The 22,962-nt window shown below is 51.6% G+C and overlaps 1 protein-coding gene across 2 annotated transcripts in view; it reads left to right on the plus strand.

Moving 5' to 3' along the window:
- Window positions 1-287: 287 nt before the first annotated feature.
- Window positions 288-22,962, plus strand: part of Igsf5 (immunoglobulin superfamily member 5) — a 36,661-nt gene continuing 13,986 nt past the window's right edge. The window contains exons 1-6 of one of the 2 annotated variants that reach the window (XM_015478786.2): window positions 288-420; window positions 528-593; window positions 3,176-3,254; window positions 7,098-7,418; window positions 12,227-12,526; window positions 22,127-22,267. In XM_015478786.2, coding sequence (XP_015334272.1) covers window positions 3,197-3,254; window positions 7,098-7,418; window positions 12,227-12,526; window positions 22,127-22,267 — 820 coding nt within the window. In that variant the 5' untranslated portion in view covers window positions 288-420; window positions 528-593; window positions 3,176-3,196. The remainder of the gene's footprint in view (window positions 421-527; window positions 594-3,175; window positions 3,255-7,097; window positions 7,419-12,226; window positions 12,527-22,126; window positions 22,268-22,962) is intronic. The other variant, XM_048803692.1, reaches the window with a different exon arrangement.

A 22,962-nucleotide genomic window follows, 5' to 3' on the forward strand; every position in this document is an offset into this window, starting at 1 on the left:
GAGGCCGGGAGGAGCAAGGTGGTGGCCAGCCAAGGTCCTCGGAGTCTGGGAGGAAGGGGGCTGACAGCCTCGGGCTGGTGGAAAAGTACCAGGACCCAGGCTTTGGCCTGGGAGGCTGGGAGGGCTGGGCGGAGGGGAGCTGAAGAGGCCGGAGGCCTCTGGATCCTAGGCCCCGCGGTGCCTGCGAGCAGTTGTCTAATGATTAATGCAGAAGGTGGGGCGCTTGCCTGTGGGCGTGTGGCCCCGCCTGTGACATGACGGGGTCATTTCAGGAGGAACTTCCTGTTAGCTGGTCAGGAGAAATCGGAGTTCTGTGGCGGCCAGAGGATCAGCTCCCGCGCCCTGTGGAGAGGCCAGCAGCCTGGAGCCTCTGGGAAAGGAACCTTCCTGGCAGCCCGAGGGGGAGGCCTCCTGGCCGAGGTAGGACACTGCGGCTCGCGCTGCAGTTGACCCAGGTCTGCCGGGGTCTCTCCTGGGTCTCCCATCAGAGCCTGGACGTTCACCCCCACCTGATGTTTGCTTTCCAGCCTCCACGGAGTTAAAAATTAAAGGAGAGGCCTGCTCGGAGGAGTCGGGGATTCCCTCAGTACCCGGTGAGTGTCCCTGTCACTCTTGGGAGTGTGGAGGGCCACTCTGCTGGCACTTGGGGAGGTCTCGGGACTTGAGTGCTGGGAGGTCCCAGGGAAGCGGCTCCTTGGGCACTTGAGAGGCCATTGCTCCCCAGCGAGAAGGCCCACGTTTTGATGTCTTGACTTTTTAAGAAGTTGGGCCCCGGCTTAGGGGCCGGCAGAGCTGCAGTCCGCAGGGTCCAGGCAGAGGCGGTCCCTGTCGCGGGGGCGGTTGAGTGCGCACTCCTCCCTGCCAGGCCCCACTGGGTTCTGTTGGGGTCGGGCTTCTGGAGCTGCCTAGACCAGGACGTTCGCAGGTGCTTTGGGAAGTTACGACATCCAACTCCTCCCAATCCCTAGCGGGAAAGGCCGGCTCAGGGAGCTCAGACCCAGCGCTGTTCTTCCCGAGAAGGCAGCTTGGCGGTGCCTGCCAGAGTTTTCCCAGGGCTCCTCCGGCCAGTAAGGCAGGGGCAGGGGTTACGTCCTGCCCAAACGGCCCGTCAACACAAGACTGAAGAAGACTTCGCAGTTTTTCAACTACAGGCGCATCATTCGGATCCTTCCATAGTGGAATGAATGAGAAGTCACGTCTCAGGGCTGCTCAAACTCCCCCAAGCAACTTGTCTGATTTAGGTTGCACTTGAAATCCGCTGTGTAGTCCTGCCCCAACTGAACCCAGCCTTTGAGCCCTGTGTGTCCTCACAAGCCCATGACTGTAGTGACCGCACTGGTCCTGCTCTTGGACTCCCACCGTCCGCTGTGCTGCCCACCCCAGACCTTGCTGGAGCATGAGACAGCCATTTTCCGGGGTGGAGAGCAAAAGAGGGGGACAGCATCTCCCAGGGGACCTTAACCCGTTGCTGCGGTTTCCCTAACTCTGGGCCACCTCCACAGTGACTGCTTTTGATAAAAATGTATCACTTCCGTAACTGGCAGGGTTGATTTCTCCTCATTCTGTGCGGGCCTTGCATTCCAGGTGACTGTAAAGCCATCAGCCACCAGTTGATCCTTGACAACTGGTAAATGATTGATGGGGCGCTGCGTGGCTGAGGTGTTGGAGTGGTCTCAGAGGCTCTGATTTCATTCTGGTTTGTGCCTGGCCGAGGCGAAATTTGGTGCTAAGACATTTGCTGGGTCTGTTTGAGGCCAGCGCAGGGGGCCGGCTCCTGCCGGGGAAGCGTGCCGTGAGATGTTTGAACCTTAAATTAAGGGTAGGAGTAGTTGCAGTTTTCTTTCCGAAGAGAGCAGAGAAATATAAGGCCGAGACCCCGTTCCTTCTCGGGAGCTCTGAGTACCTGTAATGAGATGAAATGTTCACTGAGTCCCGGGCTGGAGCCGCTTGGCTGCCAGTCACAGGGACCCTGGGCAAAGCATAGTCGTCGCAGCCCAGGCGGGCCTGCTTGGGGTCTTGTATTCCTGCCTCTGGGTCGGCTGTGGGGTCTGCCTTCTTAGGCCATCCCTGGCCTGCTGTGCCCACACACTACAAGGTCCCACCACAGGGTCTCTGGTGGGACCTGGCACCTCACGTTTTGGAGGGACAGGCTGTGGAGTCTCGTGGGTGCTAAAGCTGAAGTGAGAACCACCTGCCTCTCTCGCACACCTGTGAGGGTGGGGAGGAGGGCTGGGAACACCCTAGCCCCAGGCACAGGGTATGGCTCCTGCAGGGTGTGTTCCTGCCCAGGTGAGCTAGCCTTCAGCTGCCCCGAGGGACCCACAGTTCTGGCAGGTGCCTGGAGAAGGAAAGAGCAAAGGTAAAGAAGCAGATGGGGAGTGAACAAGGAGGCCATCAAGGAGAAGGGGGACTTGGAGGAAGGGTCGAGGGGTGTACATGTGGGGCCTGGAGTGCGGCTTAGTCGACCCTGACCTTCTGGACCCTGAAGGTACCCCTCACTCAGCCACAGAGCTCTAGGCTCTCTCTCAGCATGCCTGGCCCGGCCCACCCCAGGGCCTTTGTACCTGCTGTTCCCCTGCCAGGGGAGCTGCTCCTGCAGAAGTACACACAGAGGTTGCCTTGCTCACTCTCCTCTTGGGAGCCTGCGCAGCTGGCGAAGATGATAGCTAGACCCCGCCCCACGCACACCCCTGCGCATCCTATTTTCTCCTCACCTCTTGCACCTTCAGGAGATGACATGATCGATTGATCTGTTTTGTCTTCTCTTCCTTTGTGAGAGTGTAAGCTCCTGGTGGGCAGGACTTTTTTCTCAGTGGCTGACAGGGAGGATAGGAAGCCACGCAGTACCTCTCAGTGGGCTGTGCAGGGCTTGGGCTGCACCATCTGCACCCCATCATTGATGGGAGGGCTGGGATAGGGTTGCTCTATTCATCCAGTGACTCTCAAACCTGAGCTGTGTCAGAGCCCCGGGGGCTTGTGTGGATGCAGGTGGCTGGGGGCACCCCTGAACAGCTGGTCCAGCGGGGTGGGTGGACCCGAGAATGTGCCTTCCTGTCAAGTCCCCTGTGAGCCTTCTGTTTCTGCGTGGACGCCAGGAGCTGCTAGGGCTCAGGCCGTCTCTGGGTGGCAGGTGCCTCTTGGCGTGGGGTGTCACCCACTTGCCTTTCTATTCCAGGGTGAGGAAGAACATGCGGAGATGGAGGGCGGCTGGAAAGAGGTGCTGGCCGTGCTGGTGGTCCTGGCTGGGCTCGCAGGTAGGGGTCACAGGGCTGTGGACTGGTCACTGTCTGCTGCAGGCAGGGTGGCGGGCACACAGCTGCCCGAGGGCACCTCCCAGTGCACGGCTGCCTCTGGGCCTCCCTCTCGGTGGGATGCTGTTCCTGCTTGGAACTGACATCACGGCCCACGTCGGGGCTGTGGCTGAGACTTGGGGGACCACATCAAGGACCTTCCCGAAGCAACGGCACAGCTGAGATGTCTCTCTCACCCCCATCAGTGTCTACCTGGCTTTCAAGGAAGGGGGCACAGGTGTCACCGCCTCGGGGAGCCTGTGGTTTCCAGGGTGGGCACCCCGGCTGCCACGCATCCCCAGGTGAGGTCCATCGTGTGACAGTGCCCCCTGGATGTGGCTGCTCCGGGACATGGTGGACACGCCCAGGTGGAACGGACTTGGGGTTGAGGCCCAGCCTCCGTCTTGCTCACTTGAGTCTGCACACCCCGCTTTGGTTTAGCTGGTCTTGTCTGGCTCCGCGGCTCCCGGAGGGCTTCAGCTTGTCTCCCTGACTGGTTAGATGTCCCTCGGCATCCCTACTGCAGGGACTCGCAGGCGTCACGCAGAAGGACAGTGCGTGTCCAGGAGCGCACTGTGTCGTCCAGGTGCAGAGCGAGGGCTTTCAGGGCTCGCGCCTCTGTGCCGTCTGTGCTGGGAATGGGGTCTCCCCTGGGCAGCCCCCTCTCTGGCCTCCCTTTGCTCCTCCCCAAAGTGGCCGCTGTTCTGACCTGTCACTGCACAGACAGTTGTGGCTGTTTTTTAGGTCCCTGTGTTCCCTATTTTGGATGCTAGACACAGCATTTAAAAAATCTGGTCATGTCAGCATCAAAAAAAAAAAAAAAAGGGGGGGGGTGGAATAAAACAGAACAGGAAACATCGGGTGTGTTCCACGCAGCAGGGGCACTGCGAGAGGCTTGATTGGGGGATGATTGGCATGTGAAGTCTAGGGGCTCCAGACTGTGGTGGGGAACGCACTCGGGGCACAGGGACCGGGAGACCCTGTCCTATGGCGTGAGGGTGAGTTGGTTGGAAGGTGCTTGCTAGACATTTGTCTGCAGAGTGGAGGGGGGAAGAAAGCCCCCGGCGGGCTGAGCCCAGGGCTGGCCAGCCACCCTCAGGACTCATTGCAGTGACACGGCACTGTGTGGGCCTCTTCTAGCCATGGCTGCAAAACTCTTTCAAAGGATTGTCAGGCAGTGATGAACTCTGGTTTGGATTTTCTTAGAGATTTTTTTTCCTGGTGTTGCTGTCTTGTGCACTGGGTTGAGGCCAGGGAATCTGGTTGATGTCTTATCTAGAGCCCTGGGGAGGGGGGCCCATCCTCAAACTGGTGATGAATACAAATTTGGAAATGTGTTGCCGACGCTTCACTTGGGCAGGCTTGGGGTACAGTCCTCTTCACTTGCAGACACCTCTGAACCCCTGGGGGCAGCGACTGGGGACACCCAATCCTCCCTCTCCACCTTGCCTGTGGTAGCTCTCCTGATACGGAACCCGACCACTTGATTCATTCACTAGTAACTATGCGCAGAACTTTTGTTGTGTGCCACTTCTTTGAGGCACTGACACCAAGTCTGGGGTGTGGAGTGGGAGGTGGGGCAGGGTTGCCCGATCAGATGCATGACTGCGGCATGGACAGCAGCTTTGGGGGGACTGGTGGTCTATGGGTGATCCCGACTCTTCCTGGGGACTATCCCAGGGACTGAGCTGGGAGCTCACCTGCCCCGGGGGCCCTCCTTCACGTCTCTTCTTGTTCTCGCTCCTTTCTCGCCTTCCAGAGCTGCGTCCCAAAGCAGCGCTCTCTCTGCCCGCCCCTGTCTTCCAGCTTCCAGGAGGATCAGCTGCTGCGGACGGAGCCAGGACCTGGCGTGGCTAACAGCTGCAGCTGGGCCCTCGGGCAGGCGCCCTGATCTTTCCCAGTTTCTCTTTGCTCTTAGGGGAGAGGGCCAGCCAAGGGAAGAGGAAGGTTCTGAGCAGAGGTTCTGTTGGTTAAAGGTCTTATTTACAGTTTGCTCCTACTCATCCCGGTGGGGCAGGCTTGCACACTCAGCTGCAGATAAGATACGAGGCCTTGACCAGAAAAACAGCTTCTGACTCAGGTCTGGCCCGGGGCGGTGGCTTAGGGTTCTAGCAGGACCGCGGGATTGTCAGGGGGAATTTGGTGCTTAGCATTTGGTTCCTCCTGTTTGTGATTTAAAGGCCCATCAAACCCAAGGGGTTTCCATCCCACACAGGCCCCCTCCCCCCTTCCCCCCTCCCATCTCCCCAGCTGCACCGGAAGCCTCACCCCTGGGTGCTGGGTTCGTAATCGTGGTACAGGCTGACTTTGGAGTGAAATGATGTGCCCGCCCCATGCCCAGGGCTGGGAGGAGGTCTGGGTTCAGATGGGCTGGCTTGGAATTGCCTGCTGGGCTCCCCGGGGGGCGGGCAGGCTCAGTTCCCTGGCCCCACTGGGCACGTCCATCCCTCGTCTACCTGGCCAGGTGAGGTCAGGATGCCTATCATCAGAGTGTGGAGCTGGGGCTCAGCTTGCTTCTTCCCTTGGGGGCAAGTCTGCCTGTCCTTGAAGTGTGGTTCAGGGCTCAGACTCATGTCTGATTCCCCCTCTTGTGGCTTTTCATTTCTGTAGCTGAAGATCAAAGTTGTGGGCCGAGCGTCTTGCCCAGGTCAGGGAGGAGATCCGACCTAAGTGTTTAAAGTCACGCTTTGTCTCTTTTTTTCTGTCATGCTCCCGTCAAAACAAAGAATGGTGACTGTTTTCCCGGACCCTGGATGGGCTTCCTGGGCCCTGACCTGCCCCAGCTCTGCCCCAGCTCTGCCCTTGGCCAGCAGGTCCTCCTGGTCTCCTTGCCTGGCCTGCAGCGCTTCCCTCCCTTGCACGGTTCCTGCAGTGCCTTCTGGGTGCTCAGTGAGGTGCCCATGGCAACGTGTGTCCTTCAGTGTGGCTCTTCCCCAGGAGCTGCAGGCCGCAGGGAGACCCCTCTAGAACCTGCCTGACACTTGACCTTTACCAGGTCTGAAGGAAGGAGGGGAACTCACTCTACCTGGGGACACCCAGTGCACATGGCAGGCCACCTGGCTGACGGGGTGGCGGGGGGGGGGCGGGGGCGGTCCTAGGACACCAAAAGGCAACAGGAAAGTCTTGATGGAGAGAAACTAGGGTTTGGGGTGCACCCCGGGCCAGGCTCTTCCTTTAGTGGCTTCAGAGGCAAAGAGCAGGGGATTCAGAGTGGGAAGGTCCGAGCTGGCCCAGGTCCACCACTGTGACTGCGAGTGCCGAGGTGTGGCTGGTGGACAGGGCTAGCTCCTCTGCAGTGTCAGGGAGGACCTGTTCACACCTCTCTGCTCCCAGTGGGTACCAGTGACCGTGGGTGTCTCTTGCTTGGAGGCCCAGGGCTCCATTCTCGGCCTCTATCTTCATTGGGTGGCCCTCTGTCCTTTCTCTTATAGGGACACCTATGATTGGACTTAAGGTCTGTCTTAAATCCAGGTTGATTTCATCTGGAGATCCTTAACTCATTACATCTGCGAAGGCCTTATTTAAAAAGGTCACATTCTGAGGTGGACATGGTGGACATGGACTTTTAGGGGACAGTATTCCACACAGTGCAGCCCAGGGAGGGGAGGGGACTGGAAAGGAGGATGCGGTGGTGGCCTTGTGTCCACGGGCAGCTCCTGGTCTCCTGGGGGCGCCCTGGAGTCAGGACCAGTAAGATGGGGTCTGAACCATTGGGTGGACGTCCATTGGGGGACACAACTGGTAATATAGAGGGTTACACTACAGGGTCGACTTAGGTTACCACCTTGAATATCGGTTGTTTTCCAGCTCCTGGATCCGGTTATCAGATCATAGAAGGTCCCCACAATGCGACCGTCCTGGAGGGCTCGGAGGCTCGCTTCAACTGTACCGTGTCCCCGGGCTGGAAGCTCATCATGTGGGCTCTCCAGGGCACGGTGGTCCTGAGCGTCACCCCCAGGGAGCCCATCATCACCAATGACCGCTTCACCTCCGAGAGTTACGAGGACGTGGATGGGAACTTCATCTCCGAGATGATAATCCACAACGCGCAGCTCAGTGACTCGGGGTGGGTCAAATGCAGCCTCCAGAACAGTGACCGGGAAGGACTGGCTTTCCTTGCTGTCCAAGGTGTGTGTCCAGGTGGTCCCCACGCTGGGAAGCTGCGGTCCATTGGGTTGGCCATCAGAGGGTCAGAAGGGGCCTTATGAAGTCGAGGCCACACAGGGTGGCCCTGTTCTGCCTTCGGCTGGTGTCACCCTTGCCCTTGGAGAATGTGGTGTCTGTCACTGTCCTCCGTCCCTCCCTCCCTCCCCGTGCAGCCCGGCCTTCAGTTTGCAGGGTGTAGAATCGCCCAGAACTAATGTTCACTGTTTGTCCTTCATCTCTCTCCTCCGTCCCTCACCTCTCCCTTTCCTCCTTCTTCTCCTTCCTCCTTCCTCTGCTTTTTAAAAAAAGACTGTTGGGATGGGCTTGGTCATTCTGGTCCCTTCCTGTATCTCCCGGCCTTTCTGGACCCCATCCCCGCATCCTGCAGGATCAGGGACGAGCGCTGTCTCTGCTGTGGAGATGTGTGACGAGCACGGTCCCTTCTCTGGTTTTCCCTAGACTTCACCGTCTTTCTTTGCACACATTATTGACCGACTTTGAACATGCCTTAAGTTCCTTCTCTTCCTGGCTGGAATTCCCCCACCTCGTTCTCTCCCCGCCCCTACTGCAGTGGTTATTACAGTCAGAGGTGTGTGTTCATCAGATGTACCGAGCCTCTGGGAGAGAAGGGACGTAAACATCATGTGTCATGATGATAACTTCTTTTCTGTTCTTCAAGGTAACGCTGAGATTCTGAAGATCATGTTACATACTAGGGGAAAAAAGTAAAGGGATGCTTTGTCAAGGATCTAGAATATTCCGATCCAAGTTCAATCCCTTTGTAGTCTTTCGCAGTATATTTATGTACTGTTTATAGAGGCACAGGAACTAGTGGGGTTCTGGGTTTCCACGTTAGCACTACTTACAAGAGACTGTGCCATATCTTTGAAATGATTTCTTACATCCATTTACATATTTGCCTGAGGGAAATTCTCAAAGATTCTGTCTATGTTCCTGTTGCTGACATATCAGATTTCATAATATTCGATGGATAGACATGTCTATTTCTATTTGCTTTTTTAAATGATTTTTTTACTGTAGAAATTGAGCTACATTGGTGAGCTACTGCAGGGTGTCATTCATTTTGTGTGGTTTAATGAGAGTCCAATGACATTTTCTAAGTAAGTGATCCTCTGAGGCCACCTAGGACCGCTGGCCTTTTGCACGACCAGCTTCTTGCGATAATGACTTGTGGTATAAGGGAAAGAACACAGGAGGAGAGCGTCAAAGGCACGAGCTCTGCGTGGCTTTGTCTCCCAGAGAGACAGCTACCTCATCTTTTAAAAACTGGGATGAGGCTTCCCTGCCCACATCCTAGGCTTGCTGTGAAGACCAGATGTACAAATGACTCAGGATAGTTTGGGGACTCCAAAGTCCCTTCCCTTCAATAGATGACAGCAGAGCCAGGGCCACAGTGCCACACATTATTGTGACTTGAGGCCTCATTGCCTGGGGTCACTGTTCAGCTCTATGGCTAACCCCTGGTGTGACCCAGGACATGGCGTCCAGTGGCCTTGTGCCCTCGTTCCTTCGCCACAGGGCTGTCGTTGATGTAGGACGGATGAGGCTGGACACCCGAGGAATTTTCAGGAAGCAGGTTTACTTAGGCTGCAGTGGTCCAGAGGGGCTCATGCCTATAAATCTCTGGATTTCCCAGAGTCTGGAAATTCCTTTAGATTAGACAGTGGCATCGGTGGGAACATGACAGTTACTCTTTGTCTCCTACTCGTAGGCTAGACAGAGGCTTCACACGCTGTGTCTGCAAACCTGGCATTTACAAGAAAGAGGAAGCTCTGAACCACAGTGAGCTCTCTGCAGATCTCCTGTGAGATCCTGTTGGCGCTCTTTGTAAAAATCTGACAAGAGGAGAAGCTTAATTCTGGTGGGGGGGTCTTTTGGGTGGGGGTACCCAGTCTGCTTCATCATGGCATCTCCAAGGCGGGTCTGTGGAAGGTCTTCAGCTCAGCGTGGCCCCCAGGACCATTTGCTTCATATTTATTGGGTTCCTAAAAAGAGCAGGCGTTTCTGTCGACTCAAGATGAAAAGAGGAAGACACGGTTCCTGTCCTCAGGAGCCCGACAAGACCAGGGAGAGGCAAGTGGCCACCCAGGGGCTGGCAGCCGTGAGGGAAGGAGGACAAGATTGGGGACCCACAGGGAAGGAGGTGACGGGCTCTGCCACTCCTCCCAGAGCAACTTCCCGGAGAAGGCTTCGTCTGAGGTGTGCCTGGGAGGTCTGCGGACCTGGAAGCAGGAGCGAGAGAGGAGGAGGGAGCCTGGATGGGGAGTGGAGCATGAAGGCTGGCTCCTCTCCCAAGGCCGCGAGCCCACAGGGTTGTCTGAATACGCCCAGTGCACATCCTCCTGTATGGTAATTGCCGTCATTTTTGGTTTTAATACAAATGAAAGAAGAAGCTTCTAGGGGAGGCAGAACTTTCTCCAGGGTCGTGCGGAGGGAACCCACAGGGCTGGGGCTGCGTGCCATCATTTCACCACGGCTCCATGGATCTGGGTGGCACTTTGTCGTTGGAGGAACAAATGTTCTCTGAGCAACAAGGTCTCCTCGAGGGAGAAAAGCATCTTGAAAAAAGAGAGGACATGCCCACCAATTACCCAACGATGCTCATTTTTCCTACACGTATCAATGAGGAACATAAAGAGTGGATGGAGCTCCAGTTTGAGTCATGCAAACTCTGTGGGAGCGCTGGAGTCATCCTCTTGTGGACAGAGTGTGTCCTGCTGCTGGAGAAGCTCCGTGAAGCCAGCGGGGAAAGTGGAAGTCCAGATTGCTGTGTGGGTCCTTTCATCAGCCATCTACCACTTTACCCCTCACCAAACAGCCCTGGTGTTTTGAGGACCACTTGGCCCAGAGTTCAAGGTCCTCTGATCTTGTCTGAGGCAATACTGTTCCTTCCAGGGTCTGCATCTTAAGACCCCTCTCCATCAAACAAACAACGGACAGACACAGGACAAGTGCAAAACCCTGTGGACCTAAGGGACAAGTCCTTTCCCTGCTCTCATCGCATTTACGATGGCCTTTGAATTAGCAAAGGTGCCTTCTTATTCCAGGGAATATTCAGGAATGAAACAGTTGGAAGTCTCAGCGTGGGTGGGTCAGGCAGAGCTGGTCTGGTTCATGTGGCCTGGGACTACTCGGTACCCAGGACCTCTCCAGGGGTCAGTGAAGCCACTGGTGCTCTCAGAGTTCCCAGATGGGGGCTGAGTTTCTGCTTTCCGTCTGGCAAGTGCACAGGGAGCTTTTGGCTGGGCACTGGGAAGGTCTACAGGGCTCAGCAGGCCCGCACTTTCCCCAAGTGAATAGGGACAATGGTACAAAGTCACGAGAGGACAAAAGACCCCAAGTGCCCACTGGAGAGGAGGAAAGTCCCTTGGTACAGCTTCAGAGTCCATGGTGCCACCAGCCTTGAAGAACGCTCAGCTGTTGAGCTTTGGTCTGGTATCAAAGAAGAGCAGGATGATCTACAAAGGCGAGGAGCTTCTCCGCACTATTGCAATTACATTTCAGTGTGAAGTGAGAGAGTCTTTACATCTTTCAAACAAAGCAATATATTGCAACAGATGGAAGGAAGAAGCAGATGTGAGTTCCTGGCCAGACACCGAGATTTTTGTATAAGTAGGAAACAACGTCACCCTTACTAATTTTTATTGGTTTAAAAATTAAGTTATTTTTTATGAAATATGTTGATCTATGTTGGCATGGAATAGGTTATTTTTTTGAATAAATATGTTAAAGTAAATATTTAATCTAAATTTTAAATATGTTAACTATCAATAGAATCCACATAAATGAAAGGTCTTTGGAGTCCTCAGAGATTTTCAAGAGTTAAAAGATACTGAAACCAAACTGAGAACGGCTTACCTGGTCAAATCATCTGATTGACAGGAGGAAAACAGCAGCAGGATTTCGGTCTTTTTTTGAGGTAATGGCAATTTTTCAGCAGAGCCAGGAGCGAGGGCAGAGCCTTTGATTCTTAGTCCAGTGTTCTTTCCATTACATTACGTGGAGGGGAGTTTCAGCATGTGCAATTTGAATATTTCAATGCATGTATATTTCGCTAAGGCTGTGTCTTTGCTGGAGCCAACGCTCAGGTTGTATTAGCAATATCAGCAAAAGTAAACAATATTTTCCCGTGGATTATTTATATTGTGAACACTGGTATAGGCAAACGGGTTCTCGATAAAATTTTAAAAATCATTTATCTGAGTAAACCATTTTGATACATGATTTGGATTCATTATTTCTATCATTACCTCAGATTTGATTTTTGTTTAACATATGGCTACAATCATATTTTAAAGGCCATGTCAAAGATAGTAATAATGTCTAAGCATTTGTGATCCCCACAATAAATAAAACAAATGTGGTTGACCCCACATCAAGGAGAGGCCTGCTTCCCGGGAGGCTCCAGAATCGGGCCACCTTGAAAAGAATCTGGAGGCTGTTTCCCTTCCTGCTTTTGCTCCCGGGGAGGCCCAGGACAATCCTGTGTCTCACTGCAGTGACTCTGTGGCCATGCATCTGTTTTCTCTTCCCTATAAAGTGGTTCCCCAGAGCATCGTGGGCGATCTCACCTTCTCTTGAGAACCTGGCAGATATAGAAAGGGACACAGGTGAAACCTGAGCTGGGGTTTCCCAGGACAGACACAGCCTCGGGCTTTGGGAAGAAAGTCTCCTGCCCTGTGATTGGGAACACGAATTGCCGCAGGAGAAGAGGAGCTGGCACTGACAGCCACTGCCGATTCTCCGACTTTCTCTCTTCTCTTCCTCAGTCATGGGAGCGCTGTACATTCCCAATGACAGCATTGTAGTCACTGAGGACGAGCCTTGTACTGTCACTTGCCGCGCACTGGGCTGGAGCCCACTCCCGAATATTTCCTGGGAGGTCGCCGTCCCCGTAAGCCAGTCGAGCTATTACTCCTTCCTGGAGCCCGGCGAGCCCCGCAGTACGGTGAGCGTCCTGGCTCTCACGCCGCAGGGCAACGGGACCCTGACTTGTGTGGCTAACCTGAGGAGTGTGCAGGCCCACAAGGCCGTGGCTGTCAACCTCACGGTGGTCCAGTCTCCGTCTGGTGAGTGAAGACTTTCTGCCTCATGTCCAGGGAATTGTGCCTTCAAGCTTCTGTTTTCTGTGTGGGGCTAACATAATGCCTGAGAAAATCACAGGGGACCTTGGTTTCTAGCTGGGGATGGTAATGAAGACAAATATCTTGTGCTGTTGGCTTAAAGATCCTGTGATCTCTTCTGCACTTAAAATTCATCTTAAGGTTTTTTTTTGCACATGAGAACCATTCAGAAGTCTTGCCAATCAATGATCATAAAAGAGCATTGGATTCAGAGACAGATATTTGGATTGAATATTTCCTTTAGCCTCTACTGACATGTTCCAGGTTGGTCCCACTTCTGAGGAGAGGAAGCAGCAGGTCCCAGTGTTGGGGAGGGTGTTCGGGTTGCCTTAGGGGAATTATGAGGTTTGATCTAGTTTGCCCAGCAAATCCTCTATGCACCATGTTTCCATTGACTGTTTAACTGGACTAAGGGATATGACTTTAAAGTCTAGATCCTTCAGTGGGATCTACATGGGGTCCTTGACAGGCCGGAGACCCTAACCAGCAACTTGCAGAACCTATGAGCTCCAAGTGGTGTGGGTGGATGGGAGCGCAGGGGTGGTGGGGTTTTGGGTGCTCAGCCTGGAGATTCTCTTTAATGCCTTTGTTTCGCAGAAGACGGGGAGGTCTGGAAAAGTGTTCTGCTCTAATCAAGAGCACTAGCTGGGTGGGGCAGAGTGAGTCCTGGAAGCTAAGGAGAGTTTTTCTCTTGGTTCAAAGCTTTTCCCACCATGCAACCACCATTACTCGAGGGTTTTCAAAGTTCAGAACAAAGCTCTAGCCAAAGCAAAATAATAATAATAATCCAATAATAAACAGCACTTTCCAACCACAATAAAGAGGCACTGTCCCAAGCACTTCCCAAGTATTTTCACCACTGTGACCAAAAGATTTGACAAGAACAATTAGAGGAGGAAAAATTTATTTGGGGGCTCATGATTTCAGAAGTCTCAGTCCATAAAAGGCCAATACCACTCCTTGGGGCCTAAGAGGAGGCAGAACGTCACGGCGGAAATATGTGGTGGAGGAAAGTGGCTCAGGACGTGGTGATCAGGAAGTAGAGGGAGCTCCACTCAATGAGGACTCAATATACACCCAAAGGCATGCTCTCAGTGACCCGGCTCCTCCCCCCGTACCCTGTCTGCCTGCAGTTCCCACCGGGAACTATCAGGGGATTGATTCACTGATTAGGTTGAGGCTCTCTAACCCGGTCATTTCACCTCCAAACTTTCTTGCATTTTCTCATACATTTTTGGGGGACACCTCACATCCAAACAGAACATCAAATATGAACCAGGTTCACCTGCACAGCAACCCTAGTCACTGTAAGGTGAGGTGACAGGGACAGTATTGACAGGATTTTGACCAGGCCATAGAGACAGTAGACAGCAGGGCAGTCCTGGCAGTCTGTCCCTAGGATCTGACCCCCCACTCCACCCACCACCGTGTGAGTGCCACTGAATTGTGTAAGGGCTTCCTGTGGCCGCTGTATGAGGTGTTGCAGATGACAGGGCGGGGGGCTGGGAGGACCAAACAGCAGGAAGTCACTGTCTGGTCCTTTTGGAGGCTGCAGTCTCAGGTCAAGGTGTCAGTAGGGCTTGTTCCTCTTGAGGGCGGTGAGGGAGAATCTGTTCTGCTGCTTTCCCTTCATTTCTGGTGCTGGCTGGTGGTCTTTGGCGATGTGTCTTTAGCCATGTTGATGGAACTCTGCCTTCATCTTCCCATGGTGTTCTCCTTGTGACCAGACCGCCCACCCCCCACCCCCACATTTTTTTTTTTTTTTTGACAACAGTCATATTGGATCAGGGAGTTGTCTTACTCCAGAATGACCTCAACTTACATTTGCAATGCTTCTCTTTCAAAATAAGATCACATTCTGAGGGATTTAACGTGAGTTATTTTGGGGCACAGTTCATCCCGTAACAGGAATCTCTGAACCTATCAAAAACTGTTCTGAGCCTAACCTGTTGTAACCACCCACCATCTGTACTCCATGCCATGTGGATTGATCCCCAGGGCAGTGTTTGCTCACTCCCCTGATGTAAGCCTTCTTGTTTCCAATTCGGCTGTCCCCAGAGACCAGGCAGACAACAAAAATGAACACAGAAATGAACATATGCATTAGCTAGAGGATGGAGTGGTAGGGGAGGGGGGAACCAGAGCACACTCACCCCTCCACACAGAGCGGCTCACACCAGCTCCAGCTGATTGTTGCTGAGGGTATGTGGACCCAGTACTGCCAGCCCCAAGTACTCCATGACTAGGTAGAAATCTGGAATTTTATGTGAACTTCTGTGGCTTTTGAATGTTGTAGCTTCTTAAACCATCTTGTAACTCTGTAGGCTAAGCAAACACAATAACCATAAGGGGCCTTGTACTGTCCATTCCCCAGCCCTGTGTGATGTCTCCCTGTTAAAACAGGCCCACACTCCTCACTCTGAGGTCTGTGGACTAGGAAAATGGTACTGCAGAATAAATTTATCTCCAAGAGAACTAACTTGTAGCTATTATTTTCCAAATTCCAAGGAGCAGAAGTCTATTACAAGGATTCCCTCCTCCTTTTCCCTCATTTATTCCCTTTGTTCTGGAATAAGAAAGAGCAGGAGAGCTGCTCACTGGGGCAGTGTCTCCCCTCCTGCTTGTTTTGGTGCACACACTCTAGCTCTTCCTGAGCTGGCCGTGGGATGTCGCTCTGGGTTGCTTAGGCCTGGTTCTGGTAAAAGGCAGTGTTTTTAGGGTAGGGACATGAACCTTGTGTTTCTTTAGTCAAGGCTAGCTTATTCTAGCTGATTAAATTCAGGGAAATCTAGCTTGTTCCCTACCAAGACAGTATGTGGGAATAAGCTCGAATCCAAACCTAGTTTGCTTTTCTTTCTCCACCTTACTTTGAACAAGTATAAAACCTTTACAACAGTTGCGAGGACAGTATAGGAAATACCCATGTTTCTTCATCTGGGTCACTAAATGTTCCCTAGATGCTTGTCATGCTTGCCTCCCTCTTTTTCTGTCCCTCAACCTTCCCCCAGAGTATTTGAGAGTCACCTGGAGATGGGATGACGCTGTGTCCTGAAATGCCTCAGAGGTCTGTCGTCATACAGGGAGGCCACTCTCCCACATGACCCTACATAGTTGGCTACCAGAAAGCTTAACCTTCATCCAGGACCATTGCACAGGATAGGGTCTGTACTTCCAATATCTCTGATAATGTAATGTGTAGTGAGTTGTTTCCCCCAAACTGGTGTTAGCTTTGGGTGTCAGGGCTTCAGTCTCCTTGAAGTTCAAATGGCTCCCCTAACTTTTTGCCTCTCATGGTCTAAACACTTTTGAAGGGTCCAGTCTACTTCTGAAGGATTCTCCCCAATTTGGATTTTTTCCTAATTTTTTTTCCCAGCATGCTTTGCAGTAGGCTAAATATAATCTTGCAAGATGTAGGTAATGCCACATGGGCACACGAGGACAGTGTTCTCTATCATTGGTAATGAGTATGTCTGTGGCATCTCCTGGATCTCTCCAGTGAAAAGCTACCCTTTTGCCTTAATAATTAACATCGGATCCATGCACACTGTGGGAAGGTGCTGTTTCTCCACAGCCTTCCACCTAATAACTTTTGCATTTACTGCTAAGTCACTGCCGGAATGTGTTATTTCTATGCTGGCTGTAAACCAGCCTTTCTATATTTAGCTGTTGGCATTCTTTTGTAAAGAAAAGACCTTCTTTTCTTCCTTTCGTGTCTCTTTTCCTTCCTGTTTTGGTATGGACTCATTTATTTCCTACCCATTGTATTCCACTCTTGTCATTATTCCTTTTGATGCTCAGCTTGGTCCCAGGGTGGCCTGCAGGAGTCCTTTCAAGCTGTCTCGGTGTCTTTTTGATGTTTCCCTCTTACTTTCTAAGCACATGGTCCAGTCAGTGTCCCAGACTCACTTTGCACCTCCGTGTCCCAGCCTGGAATCGACCACGTCGGCATGGAGCTGACCAGCTTGCCTTTATGCTATTTAAATATGATGAAGTCTGGTCCAGGCTTTGAAAGGAAGACTGAAAAAAAATGCATAAGTCTTCTGTATTCTGGAAAGAAGTGTCTGTTGAAGCACGTATTTTGCAGGGTAACAGGGCAGCCAGGAGCTCTTGCAGGACCGATGGTACCCTATAGAAAGGGATTTTAGAGATTAGGTAGCCAGCAATTTTTTTTCCTGCTATAGGGGCATGGCAGAGGGAGGGCGTTTAATGTCCCTTGTAGGTTGACTCAGTGGAATTCTGCAGGGACCACACGAGAGCTTTACGTTCAGTGGCTAGAGGCAGGACGGCTGGGTAGGAGGTTTAGTGGGTGGGCGGCAGTGAGTCTGTCCTTATTGGACTCATTTGGAAAAGGGTCATTAGTTTCTAAATTATTCATCCAGGTCTGGAGCAGCTGGTGCTGGCAGTGTGTTGTGTGTTTTGTGCAAGTTTTATTGGCGGAAGTCTCTGTCGCAGCCTTGGCTGGTGCAGCTGGCCTGAGGCTGCAAGTGGCAGAGCCGGGTTCCCAGGGAGCTGCGAGGGAGTCAGCTAGCTCAGCCTGTCAGGCTTCTTCAGGATCTGGTCAACATCAGTCCTGATGCCACGTCCCAAAGCACAAGGAATCTGTTCTCATTTCTGGAGTGATCCCTGTCAGTCACTGAGGGAAGGACAGTGGCAGCAGAGGAGGTTGGAGCAGGTCAAGCCACGTTGCACGGAGTTCTTCCTACTGGTGTGTAGCCCAAAAGCCTTCCTCAAGAAAAGCGAATTGCAAGGTGAATCCTCATCTTCAGAACTGTTTTATAAAAGCTGATTTTCTTGCTGACAGAAGAAACAGAAACTTAGAGTATCACAGACATCCCTGAGACTAGCAAGCAACAGCCCTCTCACCTCTGTCTTGAGACGCTGTGGGCCTTCATGCCACTCTGGGTTGTTTTCTTTTTTAAAATTTGTTTTAATTAGATGCACATGACAGTACAATGATATTGGCACATCATACATTTGAATCTCTGGGTTGTTTTCTTTGCATGTATCTGTGGACAGCTTGGGAAAGGATGGAGGTGACACGTGACCGCCCCTTGTGGGAGGGCGTGACTCCTGTCCACAGTGCATGTCCACGGAAATTCAGGGGCAGAGAAGGGCGGTAGGCGTGACAGTCCTTTCACTCTACAACTAATGGTGTGATTCTGGGCTCCGTTGTCTCACCTGTGACAAGGGCAGGAGAAGAGCAGAGCGGTTCTCCCTTCTGCTGGGTGTCAGTCACCAGGGGAGCCTAGACACGGACACTGAGGCTCAGGCTCCTCCCCAGAGGCTCTGGTTTAACTGGTCTTCTTGGAGCCTGGAAATTAGGATTTTAAAATTCCCAAACCATCTGCTGGGCACCTAGGATTTTGGGACACTGTTCTAAAAAAAAATCTCCAGGTCCCCACCTTCCATCTAGCCTTCAGGAGTTGGTTTAAACATGCAGGTTTAATCATCAGACAGGAGCTGCCCCCGGCTCACTCACTAGACAAGTGGCTTTGGGCACGTCATTTAACCTCCCCGACCTCTGTTTTGTCATCTGTAAAGCTGAGATTAGAGCGAGGCTCCTCACATGGCCGCTGTTGGTGGTAGAGGGGGCGGGCTGAAGCGCCTGCAGCACTGGGGTGGCCTGCCCAGGCAGGACGCAGAGCCAGGGCTGGCGTCTCACTGGTCCACTGATCCCCTGTGTCCCTCCGGTTCACCAAGAAGCGTGCTTTGGACATGGTGGCGGTGAGATTTTGTATGAACACAGTTGGCTTCAAGAAATTCTACGCAGCCTTTTACAACTGCACCTTCCTTTGAGAGCACCTGGGAGATACATCTTCCTTGTCTTCAAAGACGGAAAGAAGGGAAAAGGACACTCTTGAGGCTGAGAAAGCGCGCCTTAGGTCAGTCATGCAGCCCCCACCGTGGTGTGAGGACCGTAGGGAGGGAGGTGGTGCTGACCGGGAGATGGCCTCTCAGGCCCCATCTGTGGTCACTCAGGTATGGCACCTCTCTGCCAGCGAGCCTACCACACCTGGAAGCAGGCACACCCCAGACTTCTTGAAGACGTGTGTATTTCATGTCAGGCCTGGGTGGTGACTTCCCAGGGGGATTGGGGTAACTCATGGCAGGGTGCGGGGTGAGTTGAAGGACGAGGCTCTCCTGTGCCAAGAGCCCTGGGCAGATCACTTGGGCTCTTGGCTCCTGGATAAGACCATTCCAAGACTCTGTGTTTTCTGTGCACCTTTATGATTTTTTGGTTTATCAGTATATAACTCTTATTATTTATTTTTTCAATCTACCATAATTGTATCCATTTTAAAAATTGGCCTTATACTGAACAAAAATATCCAGTGTGTATATGGTACACGTGTGCATATACAAATACACACATACACATGTGTGTAACATATGAAAAATAAAATCATTATTAAAACAAAAGAGGTTAACCTGTGGAGCTCTAGGACTAAACCCTCCCCACCCCGGCTCATGTACAAGGCTTTGTCCTCCCCTGAGTTAGAGGGAGACTAGAGCTCAAATCTCTCCCAGGTGTAGACTTCCAACAGCATGTGGTCACCACCAGTAGAGAGCAGAGGAATGAGCCTTCTGGTTCCTGAGGCCAGTTGCCATTTTGGTCAGTGTTGTGGGCTTTTGGGCAGGCATCGCCTGGCTGACTGGTGAGTTAAGGAACAAGAAAGTGGGTAATGCCAATATGGTCCACTCTCCTCCTTGACTCTGTCACCAGTCTCTGCAAGGCTGCTTCCCCTCCTGCAAGCAGGCACGCCCAAGGGCACTCCCAAGGACACAGCAGGCAGTGGTTTCTAGGTCAGAGGAAAGGCTGTCAGGTCAAGACTGAGCTGGCAGGAGGGTGGGAAAGGCCACGGCATGATGTCTTAGCAGGTGACGGGTCCTGCCGATTGCTGACATACTGAGCCAGACCTTACTGTTTAACCTGAGCCAGCTCCCTTATTGTGAAAACTTGTCATATTTGCAAGCTGAGTTTTGTAAGAGCCCATCAAACTGGATGCAGGGTGACAGTGGCAATCTCAGACATGTGCATTGGAACTTAGAGCCTCCTCAGAACTTTCCCACACATTTTTTGAGTCTCTGGGCAAGAACTGTTACTGGTGAGTGAGATGGAGGCCAAAGAGGACATAGCAGGTACACAGTGGCATGAGACTGACTGGCTTCCCCAAGTCTGGCCTCAAGAGAAGCCCGAAGCTCTTGTCAGTCATAAACCTTTCCCACAGTGCTGATTTTCAACTCCAGATTGAGAATAGATTGATGAAGTTCTTGACTTAATCCTATTCTTACGGATTTGTGGGAGGGGGCACATGGGAGCACCCTGTAATGAATGGAGTTACTCTTGGGCAGTGTTTACATTTTTGTCACATACCAGGGATTCTCAGAGTGTGGGTCCTCAGCCACCTGCATCTCAATCACTTGGGTCACTATTCCAAATCCCTTGATTCTGCACATCCAACAAGCATTCCAGAGGATTCTTGGGGTTCTTCCATCTGTGGAACAAGGGGATAATAAGCTTGCTCTCTGAAAATGAGGAGCTTGTGTTAGTGTTTCAAGTCTGGGGGTGGGAGGTATGGTAGAAAAGGGTATAATTCTATCTTCTCCCCATCACAATTTTTGGGGCCCTTTTCTTGTCTCTTTCTGTCCTATCTCATTTCAGAAAGATAATGAGTAAGGTGGAGATAGATGACATTAGAAAAATAGTTGACTTTCTCTACATTCCTACAATTCTGTTCTGAGCATCCTAATATGGACAGAAAGGTGAGTTCTAGGTATGACTTGGCTACAGCCAACTGCCTGACTTCTCTGTGTGGAGACAGAAGGGAACTCAGCATCTTAGTCATCCATCCATCCATCCATCCATCCATCATGCCTAATATGTTCCAGGTGCTTGGAGTATAAGAAAAATAAGTCAGTCCTTGACCTTGAGAAAGGTAAGTCCTGTTTGGACATCATAAGATATATAAGGAGAAATGAAAGCAACAGTTGATTTCCTCGACGTTTGATATGACAGTAAATGTGAGGTGTTCAAAAGAGAAACTCAAAATTATTTTAATATTTCTCAATTTCTTAGAAGAAAAATTTAAAAAAATCCTTTACAGACAAAGCAGAGAATCTTTGTGTAGGAAGGCAAGACACATATTTTTTTATATTATATAATTCTTCAATGTATAGAGTTCCCAGAATTTCAGCTCTTGTTTTTAGACAAGTATGTAGATGATTCTGCAGCTGGGTCCTGACCTGCCCATGAATCAGCTTCCAGGTGTTTGGAGGTGTTAGACACAAGGCACAAGTGATCATCTCTAGCAATGCCACACTGTTCTGAGCATTTGGCACAGACATGGGAATGGCAAACTATAATTGTAAGGTCAATTTTCAAGGAAAGCTCTAAGGAAGAACATCCAAGTGTGATTTTCAACTCTGGCCTTTGGTTCCAAAGTGCTGAATGACCATTAATTTCAAAGCCAACTCCATGTTCCTTCAGAGGAAGACTCTGTTTTAATATTTTTTGATGTGTAGCATCTAATAAAGTAGCACACATTTACATCAAGATGCAACTCACTCACTCAGGGCTGAGTGACAATTGTTTGTCTAGAGCAATTCACAGTCCGACAGTGGTGGTTTGGCTTCCATGTGGCTTGGCAGGGAGAAGCGAAATGCTGGACGAGGCCCTCCTGGGAGCACCAGTGTCGTTCCCACAAACCATGGCCCGGCCATGCTGCCCGGTAGGACTTTCTGTCATGACAGAGGTATCCCATAGCTGTGATAATCAAGCACTCAAAATGGGACAGTAACAGAGGCACTGAATAGTTAATACACCTAATTTGAATTAATTAAAATTTGAATTTGAATAACAACATAAAAAGCCAGGATTGGAGAGCTCTGAGACACGGCAGCAAAAAATCAAAATGGCCTTTTTTCTCTCTTTCCTGCTGTGCCCGCTTCCTTTAACTTCCTGCCCGTTCCTCCTCGGCTGGCCATTTTTCTCTTGTGACCCCCTGACTGCCTGGTACAATCAGAGGGCAAAGCAGTCCCCGAGGAGGGTGGCTCCTGAGAGCTATGGGAAGGCAATTTCAGCCTGAGAACTAGATCCTGCACCTGGCTTCCTTAGCAGTGACCGGCTCTGTTCCTGTTGGCTCTGGAACCTCAGAGTGGCCCCCAGGAGCGAGACCCCCGTCATTCTCCAGTCTTGCCCGGCAGCAGCTGCTCGAGGCTGATTCTTGAGTGAACACAGAAGGTGCGGGTGTGATGAGAGTCCTCTGCCCCGGGCCCAGGCTTTTGCCTCTCAGGGCATCGGGTGCTCCCAACTCACACCTGGGCTGGGTTCCTCAGCAGTTATTTATGGATAACAATAAATATGATGATGGAGATGCTGACCAGTGTGGACTAACTGAGCTCATGGAAGGGACGCTGGCCTCTGGTGCCTGGCCACAGCAGGCTCCCTGTTGGCATTAGTGGAAAACAGACTGTAATGTAGAGCGAGGCAGTCCATGATCCGAGGCAAAGCTCACTCAAATGTCTCCTCTCCTTTCAACCCTGCAGACAACACGGAAAAGTCAGGTGCATCGTTGCCCACCTGGGCCATCGCTCTGCTCGCAGTGTTATGCGTGTCGGTGTTTATCCTGATAGTTGTTCTGATCATCGTATTCTGCTGCTGTTGTTCCTCTCGGAGAAAGAAAAAAGGTAACTTTTTCCTGTGTAAATTTTTATGTAGTTTTGAAGTTTGGTAATAAGAGATGAAGCTGATGAGCTCGTGAGCTCTTTTAAATGACACACTGAGGGCGAGCAGATAGAACTTCCCACCTGCAAGAGTGGCTATTGTCAAAAAGACAGATGGCCAGTGTTGGAGAAGGTGTGGAGAGAGGGGGCCCTTGAACACTGGGTGGGAATGCAAATAGGAGGGGCCATTATGGGAACAGTGGTGGGGGCTCAGACAAAATGAAGCCCAGGGCCACTGCGTGATCCAGCAACCCCACTACTGGGTATGTACCCAAAGAAAGCGGAATCGGAATGTCCAAGAGATGCCTGCTCTCCACATTCATGGCAGCACTATTGTTAGCCAAGAAGGGGAAACCGTCCAAACGTCCATCCATTGAGGAATGGAGAAAGAAAGTGTGAGCTATCACACACGCGAACTTACACAGAGTCAAAGGGCAGCTGCCAGGTTGGGGCTGAGGGGATGGGGACACGTAGGTCCAAGCAGGCAAGGTTTCAGTCAGCCAGGACGGATAAGTTATGGAGATCCATTGCAAAGCAGGGTGTCTGTACTCATCATACTGCATTGTGTGCTTGGAAATTACTACGAGAAGAGGTTCCAAATGTTCTCACCATAAAAAGGTGATTAAATGTAAGAGGCGATGGATGTATTGAATAGCTCT

This window comes from Marmota marmota, unplaced genomic scaffold, assembly GCF_001458135.2.
Source record: "Marmota marmota marmota unplaced genomic scaffold, marMar, whole genome shotgun sequence".
Taxonomy (NCBI): Eukaryota; Metazoa; Chordata; class Mammalia; order Rodentia; family Sciuridae; genus Marmota; species Marmota marmota.